The sequence below is a fragment of the Buceros rhinoceros genome, unplaced genomic scaffold (genome assembly GCF_000710305.1).
Source record: "Buceros rhinoceros silvestris isolate BGI_N320 unplaced genomic scaffold, ASM71030v1 scaffold10876, whole genome shotgun sequence".
NCBI classification, from domain to species: Eukaryota; Metazoa; Chordata; class Aves; order Bucerotiformes; family Bucerotidae; genus Buceros; species Buceros rhinoceros.
In genome coordinates this window covers 1,494-10,801 of record NW_010416941.1, presented here as the reverse complement: position 1 = coordinate 10,801, position 9,308 = coordinate 1,494, and the positions used below count along the sequence as shown (strand labels likewise).

Sequence of the window (9,308 nt, the reverse complement as noted above, 5' to 3'; positions counted from 1 at the left end):
CCAGGCTCACCCCCCCCAGGTCCCTCAGCTGCTCCTCAGGGCACTTGTGCTCCAGACCCTGCTCCAGCTCCATTGCCCTTCTCTGGACACGCTCCAGCCAAAACTGAACCCAGGAGCCAAGGGGTGGCCTCCCCAGTGCCCCCAGTCCAGGGGGACCATCCCTGTCCCAGTCCTGCTGGTCACACCAGTGCTGGTCCAAGCCAGGATGCCGTTGGTATTCTTGGCCTCCTGGTCCCACTGCTGGCTCCTCTCCAGCTGCTGTCACTGTCACCGCCAGGGCCCTTTCCCTGGGCAGTTTCCAGCCGCTCTGTTCCCAGTTTGGAGCATTGCTGGGGCTTGGGGTGACCCCAGGGCAGGACCCGGCTCTTGGCATTCAGAACCTTCAGATCTCTTTGACTGCAGCATAATTGCGCTGTGACATGACTTCCACCAGAGGTTATTTTGCTGTTAGCATGAGAACGTCTTACCTCATCATTGCCGTCAGTATGGGAACTCACCCCATCTTTTGCCGGGGTTTCTCCTTTTCAGAGAGCCAGCCTTCCAGCAGCCTGCATGCTTAATCAGCACATGAAAACTTCGCATACGGCGGTGCTGCCCCTCCTCCTCCCCAAAGCCTCCCGTGGTGAGAATCATGTTGGGTTTTATAAGAGCTGAGTGGTGACCGTAGCGTCTCAGGCCAGGAATTTCTGAGTGCTTTGCACACACGGCTGCAGTGACACTCCCAGCCACCCTGACAGGACTGTCACAATCAGGAGCTGTAAGACAAAGACAACCAAAGAACTTAGACGCAAACAGGAACCCAGGACTACATTTTAAATGAGAGTAAGCAAGTCTGTTCAGCTTTGGTGAAGCAAGTTGCCGGAGCACCCAGACAATCTGACCTGCCCTTGACACCACGCTGTAACAGTTTAAAACACATTGTGCCCATGTGCACTTCTGCTTACTGCTCCCTTGGCTCCTGGCACAGGTCTGAGACCGCTTTCACGGGGTGGAGGGGGGGCTGGCCAGCAGACAGCAGTGTCCTAACTGCTGCAGCATGGCAGGAACCAGTGCTGGACCTTCCAGAGGAGGACAAATAGCACAAAAAGGACAAGCACCTGAAAACTGGATTTCAAAGCTTCTTGCTAGATTTTGACTCTACGTTCACAAAAGCATTGAAATAAAGCCTAAAACATGACAAATAATGTTAATTCCAAGGGTTGTACTGTAAGATAGTATTTTCAGTTATATCTGAGAATCTTCTCTCTAAATACTATATCCCTTAGTACGAGACAAGCTTTCAAGGCAGGACTCCAGCTCACCTACACGCTGCACAAACTGTTCTCAGCAGTTTTGAATTTGTGTCCCCTTTGCTTTAATCAAGTGCGTAATTCTTGTGTTATAAGAGGTGGCAGAGAAAGAAAACCTCTTGGTCTTCCTATTTATGCCGTACCCAGAAAAACTGCCTGCGCTGAGTGCTGTTTAGTACAAGACCCTTCTTTCTATGGTTTGATGAAGTCAAAGATTTCACCCCCTTGGGCTTAAACGTCTTTCTACGGAGGGATCATTTTTTGGCTGAGGGTTTTTCAGTTCAGAAAACACTCTTACCATGCTCTGTTTGGAAGATTTCGTACTTGGATCCAAATCGGCTTGAGAAGAGAGCTGGGGGCACATACTGGTATTTGAGGCATACCCTTTGCCATTCCCAGCAAAAAATGCCTAAGCACAGACGATCCACCAGACTTTGATGGCTCTTGCTTTCAGTTTTGAATACAACAGACAGAGCAGCAGGAAGACCCTATTCCTGAAGCATCTTCACTGTATTAATGTCAGTTAAGTGAACGCCAATTTTTAATCTCAGGATAGGTCCTTCACCTGTACGAGCCTCTGAGGTTTTAGCATAAGGACCAGTGACAATCACACAGTATGTTTAAATATGCCCACATTCATTTAGCTTTGATTTCACTCCATGTTTTCAGAGCTAATCAGGACACACCACCATGGATTCAGTGCTGGCTTCAGGAATCCTGTCATCCTGCCTTATCCTTCTCCAGCTGCTTTTCCTGCTCCCTAGAACACAGATTTTAACTTCCAGTTGCAGACAGAACTACTTGTGGTGCTACACTGTGAACATGCCTAGTGATGTGAAACGGTTAAAAATAACCTCTGCTTTACACACCGAAAAAGGAAGCGAGCAGCCAAAAGCAGGAATTTCTTGGACTGCTGCTGCTGCCAAGTCCACTCTATCGTTGGAAACAAAGCCCTGGTCTGGCTTTTCCCCAGCTGTACCACTTTTCTCCCATTTAAAAAAAGCAACGTACAGATGTAAAAGCACTTCAGAAGCAGAAACACCACATGTACTACTTCACCCAGGGATAACAAAAGCAAGCACTAACTTTGCAACACGCTCCCCAGTCCTCTGCCAGGCAGCACTGTGATTGTGCAGTAAAACACAACAAGCCCTGGGGAGCCAGAGGGACAGAGCATCTCAGAAAGCCGTGTCTGGAGGCAAGCAGAAACAAACTGAAGAGCGAGAGCCTGTGGGATCCCCCACAGAAGGAAGAACAGGGTAGACTGGCATTGCAGCTGTGCTCTGGAGGGCCCATGGATCAACAGAAGGAAGAGCTCTTCAGACTGGAAGGTTCAAAAACAAAGGATGAAACTGAGTCAGGACATGGCCCTGGCCTCAGTACAGACAGCAGAACCTTTGTCAGAAGGACGGAGAAAGCTACTCGGACGGCAGCATCCCATCTGTTGCTTCCAGGGTTTTAAAGTCTCCTAAAATCTCTCAGAGAAGCCTGCATGAGGTAAAAGAACACTACAAAAACTCATTATATGTACCTGTGGTATCGGTCAACAGCGGAGTCCAGGAAGGTTCCATCCCCTTCGATGCAGCCAAAACGAAGTAATGAGAACATTTCAGATGCCATTCCTGCAGCAAGCCCAAGGGGAAAGAACAAAACCAAATCATCTTCCTCAGAAAGCAGTAGTGAGATCTCAGAGTGGCCAGGGTGACCAAACCGAAGACCAGACCAGCCTGCCACTGGTTCCTGCAGCAGCCCAAAGCACAAGACTGAAGATGAATCTGAGAAAGAACAAGTATGTAAATACCTTCTCCACCCCAACCACCAGAAATTTACAGCTCAGGGATTTGCTAAGCAAGAAGCTGTCTCGTATCAAACAATCCTCAGTGGATCTCTGATCCATGAGCCTACCGGGCTGCTCTTTGAACTCACATAAACTCTCACCATCTCTACCAGGCCATGGCAGGGAGTTCCACAGCTTAATTACAGGCTGCACAAGGAACTTTTTCGGCTTTTTAATCAGCTTCCCTTTATGCTTCCCAGTTCTGATCACGGGAAAAAGTGAGGGCTGTATACCAGAGGGACTAATGTTTCTTAAAGGTCACGGACTACCAGTGATCCTGAAGAAATCACAAATGCTCAAAGGTGCGACATGGCCTCTGCTGCCTGCTAAGACACAAATATCATTTCCAGTCTGGCCTGGGAATTGCGCAGGAGCAGAAGCAAGAAGTCAGTGGCAATGCTAGAGTCAACCCGGGCTTTTGTGGACCACCAGGGAGCTGACCACGTTCGTTCCATGGAAGATATTCGGCCAACTACGCGACTAGGAGGCATGAACGTCAATTTAAAAAGCAGAAGAAGCCACAACGTTAGCACCATCACCCCAACTTCTACCAGAAGTAAAAACCATCTTTTGAAAAGCGATACCCAAAAATCAGCATACATACTGAAAATGGGAACGTGCACTATTTGCTCCCAGGCAAGTTACTCTAAGAACTGGTCACCCTCAGCACTAAGCGTGTGCTTGACGTTTCTTATCTGATCCAATCACACGTGTTTCCAGCAGGCCTGGATCTCACTTTGTCTCGAAGGCTGACTGCAGAGCCCTCTGCTACCACCTGTCTTACTCCTAGGCACCTTCTTCAGCTTGGGCTTGTGCATGTTAACCTGCCCTAGGGAAAATGACGAGCAGTTTCTCACTGCACCAGCCATCACTTCGATCTACAGTAACTCCTGTAGCCATTTCTACAGCACCTCGCAAATCCTCCAGCACCTTCCGCACTCACGTAGCAGAGCAGATCCTGCATGTTGGCAAAATAAATGCAAGCGCATTAAACTGTTTTCATACTGCAGGCTGTTAGATTTCTAGAGAGAATTATCAACAGAGAACCACAAATCAAAGGGAAACTTCTACTAAGTATCCTGCGAGATATTTATCTCAAACCTCCTAAGGATCTTTGACTTCTCTTCTCTTCTACGCTCCAAATTGTCACAAACTTTGCCAGAAGTTAACATAAAAATGACAACAAATAGAGTCACAGTTAAATTCCAATTATTAATACAGGAATGGCTGTACAAAGTCAGACCAAAAATTATCTGACACTAGCAGCCTGTACCCAACAACAAGGAGTAACCACCTGCAGAAACACAGGTGAGTAGGACAAGGGCACCTACTTCCCCCAGGAACACTTCCAACCACATGCAGGCAGGAACCTCACCTCGGGTGTGTTTTTATGTATTTGGGAATCCTCAACGGGTTTCCCTCTCATAGAAAGAATTGCCCCTTGAACCCAGGCAAACTTTTAGCACTAGAGCACGTTTCACACCACCAGCTAGTCTGCTATGCTAAGACTGTTTCCCTGAGAGACCACTCACTGAGGAAGGAACAAGAAGCTTTTCGAACGCAGAAGACTCTTCTTCCAAGGCTCCTTGCACCAGCTTCTCACGGAGGTTCCTGCAGGCTCCACATTAACTCAGTCTGATTCAAAATGCTTTCTGCCTGCATTAACACTGATACCTCAGCTGCTCTTGTACAGAACCGTGGGCACACGGAACTGCAGACACCAGGTCGCCAGTGTTCAGCATTAACGGAGGGTTACCTCATACTCATCAAACGGCTCCAGAGCCTGCACTCTTTGCTGCTCGTCCTCTGGCGTGCAACAGGTGAAAAACTCATTCATATCCATGACACTGCACTCAGTCCAGCCCTGAAACAGAAATCCCTCCTAATTATTACCTCTGGAAGGACGGAGACTCGCTTCCCACAACAAAACAAAGACCCTAAATTAAACACCCGCATGAGCCTTTAAGACTGTCTAGGTGGAACAACAGCAGCCCAGAAACTGGTGAGGAAAGCTCTCTCACCTGTAAAGCTCTTAAGAACTTAATTTAGCACATCGAAAGTCTCGGAGGAACTCATCGTGTCTTAATCCCATAGCAGAAAGGAGGCTGCAAGTTGGTCGGAAGGACCTTCGAATGACTAGTCATGCAACTAGGGGAGGCAGCGTCTCGGCCCTGTTTGCTCCAGCCTGAACCTGATACGGCTCCGGACTCTCAAAATCATTTAATGCTACAGTCTTCCCCAGATAAATCATGCCCCGTGAATGCCCTAGAGCTGCAGGCACATACCTTCTCAAGAAAGCGCCTCCGCTGCGCCCCGCAGTCGGGGTACTGTGCCAGGGAGTGAAGGGCAGAGTTCAGCTGGCTGAAATGCTGCTGCATGACACATCCGAAGGGGTCCCCTGGGCGCGTCTGCTCGTACAGCAGGAAGCACGCCTGAGAGAAACGCTCTGCTGCCCACTGAATCAGGGCATCTGACCTGTCAGGCACATGTGCACAAGAAATCAAGTAACTGAGGGCCCACCCACCACCTGGCAGACACAATCTATCTTCCTGCAGCACCTTGAAGCTGCTGGTAAGGCATCCCGACAAAGGTAACGCACAAGAGAACGCTGTGCTGGGGACTGTGAACATCTCCTCCTCCTGTGCAGGGAATTCAGGGAATGAGAAGAGCAAAAAACTCAAAATCATTGTTTGAGGTTCTTCTGAGGAAACATGAGGAGAAACCTCTGTGCTGTGCGGGTGAGGAGCCCTGGCCCGGCTGCCCAGAGAGGGGCTGGAGCCTCCTGCTCTGGAGAGACCCCAAAGCCACCGGACACGCCCTGGGCACCTGCTGTGAGGAGCCTGCGCTAGCAGGGGGTTGGGCTGGGTGACCCCAGAGCTCCCCACCAGCCCCCACCAGTCTGGGATTCTTCTTTTTCCTCCCTTATAGGATGTCATGTGGACATGAATTAACCCCATCACAATTACAACGTAAGGAGCTCTTTGGGACTTCCACAGAATTCCTGAGGCTTTAGTTATAAGACAGCAGGTCTCCCAGCACCAGGTGACGTTCATACAAAGGTTGTTCTTTTCGTTTTCCCACCTAGCTAAGAGGAAAAGCCAGCTGACCTGCTGTTTTCCATGTAGGTGAGCACCACCTCTGCTATGAAGAGGGTGGGGGTTTCACTGTCCACTCCTGCCTCCCCCAGGGCTCTCTCCAGCTCAGGCAGCTCTGATAAATCCACTCCCAGTAATTTATAATCCTCTCCAGAAAAGGTAATGGCTCCTGAGAGATAAAAATGACACAATCTCACCACAGCACTGACACAATACTGAGACAAAAAGGGACAAACATGGAAATCAACCCCACAGGCAATTGCCCACATGGCAGCGCCCGTCAACTCAATTTCTTTGGGACACGTACAAGAAAATCCCCATTGCTAAGTGAACTAAACGAATGACAGGACAAGGGGTCATGGCTTTACACTGGAAGATGGGAGATTTAGATGAGACGTAAGGAAGTTCTTCACTGGGAGGGTGGTGAGGCACAGGAACAGGTTGTGGGTGCCCCATCCCTGGCAGTGTTCAGGGCCAGGTTGGACAGGGCTTTGAGCAACCCAGTCTAGTGGAAGGTGTCCCTGCCCATGGCAGGGGGGTGGAACTAGATGATCTTTAAGGTCCCTTCCAAGCCAAACCATTAAATGATTCTATGAACCCTAATGGGATAGTGTCAAGAGGTGACCCATGAAAAGCAGCTCTAAAACTCCATTATTCCTAACGCAAATTTCACCTACAGATTTCCCACAGAATTATCACATTTACTATAACAACAAAACTTTATTATATTTACCTTAACAACGTTTTTATAGGACCACTATAACTCAGAACCAAATCTAAAGGCTGTCACTTTCAGACCTTTCGGTTTCAGCTAAGAAAGTGCCAGTGCTCTGTCAGAATTTGAACCGTTTGCCTCACAAGGTAAAACCATTCGCAAGTTCTGGAGGTTGGTTAGTTGTCTTTTTAAACAAGTTTCATTTCTGTAAGATGGTGCTGAATCCTGAACCAGCACCTGCCAGCTCTCAGCAAACACGGAGACTGGTGTCCCCGCTCACCGCTCTCAGAAACAAGTTCCAGTGTAGGATCCACAGGCGTTACCATGGCAGACCCCTGTACTCCAAGAGTAACATGGGCTGTAGCTTGTTGGCCTGTTTCAACCAAACCAAATCATCAACAAGGTAAACCATAAAGCACCTTTAGAAAGCACCTTCTCTGTGCCTGTACCAGGCATCCCCGCCACGATACGTGTCCAAGGCACCATGACTCTACGCCGTTCTCAAAGGCACCAGGAGCCCCCCACAGTGTTCATTGGCCGCTTCTTCTAATGACCGACTCGCCTACCCACCACCTCCATCCTCTGGGCTCAGAGGATGGCTATCACCAACGCTCTGGACACCCTTCAAGAAGTACTTGAAGACTGCTGGTGTGGACAGAATTCCCTCCCACGGGATGCTGGCAGCATTGAGAATGTCAGAGGATTCAGAGGAAGCCAAACCAGCTCGTGGGAGAGCTACGCACTAACGCTTGTTAACTGCTCACAGGAGCCAGGGGCTGGTGCTCTGCACCCAGCTCTTTGGCTGCCTTCTATCCATATTTAAATTGATTATTACAGCAGAATTTCTGCCTTGGAGAGAGAGAGAAAAAAAATCAGGTAACGTGACAACTAGTGTTTTGCTACAGTCAGGATGCCCAAGAGCCGTACCTTCTCTCCCACCCACAAAACCCATAAATCACAGCACAACTCAGGTGGAAAGGGGCCTCTGAAGGTCATCTAGCTCAAGTCTTGGCTCATAGCCATATAGCTCATAGCCATACCAGGTTGCTCAAGGCTTTGTCCAGTTAAGCTCTAACTCCAAGGCCAGAGATTCCACCGGAGATTCCTTTCTGGGCAACCTGTTCCCATTTTTAACTACTCACAAGGGAGGGAACAAAACAAATGTTTTCGTTATACATAACTGGAGTTTCCTTTGCTGCAGCTTGCAGCCATTGCCCCTCGACTGCTCCAAGAGCAGCTTGGCTCCATCCTGCCTGCCCTCTCCCATTCAGTAGCTGAAGACTGCAGTAAGACCCACCTCACTCCCAGCCCCCTCTTCTCGAGGCTGAACAAGCCCAGTTCCCTTGGCCTCCCCCGCTGTGCCACGCGCACAGCCACCCCAGCACGCTGGAGACCTCTCTCTGACACCTGCAGCCTGCCACTGCCTTCGTACCAGCGAGCCCAGTGCTGGACATGGCACTTCAGAACTCAGAAAGAAACTGAGCTTGCTTTGACTTAACCCACTCCTGACAAATCCATTCTGGCAGTTGAATCCTGTTATCTCCCAGCGCTTACAAATGGTTTATTTGTTCCACATTTTTTCAGACAATGAACTTGTTTTTCCATCTGCAGCTTCATAGTTCCTCTACCAGCACTCCTTACTCTTTGAAGGCTGAGTCTACGTTTGCTTCTTCTAACCATTTGGTGTCTAGAAAACCTTCCATAAATACCATACCTGATCCTTCGTCTCCAGTATCTCCCACCAGGGCTGACAACTCCTTCACTCTTTTGATCAGAGCAGCCTTTTGGCATGTCACATTTGGGAAATCCACCTCATACACCACAGAGCGATGCAGCAGACCCATGTCCTTCAAACGGAAGTATAAGGAGTCAAAGCCAGCACCTAAAGACAGGATCTGCAGAGAAAGCATCAGAAAAGGTTACACTCAACTCTGGCAGCATCCTGAGCACCTGGTGTGTGAAAAATACTCAACAATGTCATCAGCAGAGTGACAAAATCAGACACTCTCCTGCAGGCGGTGAAGAATTTTGTGTAGGCATTGCCCCCTCCCAGACACTTCTGTCAAGGTGACAAAGGGACAGCCCAGCTAGATTCTCTGTGCTCTTCTGGGAGCGGCTGCACCACTAAGCTACGGCAGCGCCCTGAGCACCTGGTGTGTGAAAAATACTCAACAATGTCATCAGCAGAGTGACAAAATCAGACACTCTCCTGCAGGCGGTGAAGAATTTTGTGTAGGCATTGCCCCCTCCCAGACACTTCTGTCAAGGTGACAAAGGGACAGCCCAGCTAGATTCTCTGTGCTCTTCTGGGAGCGGCTGCACCACTAAGCTACGGCAGCGCCAAGACTCTTCACATCCGAGGTGGGAACCGC

At 49.2% G+C, this 9,308-nt stretch overlaps 1 protein-coding gene across 1 annotated transcript in view; it reads right to left on the bottom strand.

Moving 5' to 3' along the window:
* The window catches only part of LCMT2 (leucine carboxyl methyltransferase 2), a gene marked incomplete at its 5' end in the record, with an annotated part of 17,921 nt that extends 9,090 nt beyond the window's left edge, over positions 1–8,831 (bottom strand). The window contains 6 exons of the mRNA XM_010137994.1: positions 498–755; positions 2,821–2,911; positions 4,883–4,990; positions 5,412–5,601; positions 6,234–6,390; positions 8,651–8,831. Of these exons, the coding sequence (XP_010136296.1) occupies positions 498–755; positions 2,821–2,911; positions 4,883–4,990; positions 5,412–5,601; positions 6,234–6,390; positions 8,651–8,831 (985 nt within the window). The remainder of the gene's footprint in view (positions 1–497; positions 756–2,820; positions 2,912–4,882; positions 4,991–5,411; positions 5,602–6,233; positions 6,391–8,650) is intronic.
* Positions 8,832–9,308: the final 477 nt, after the last annotated feature.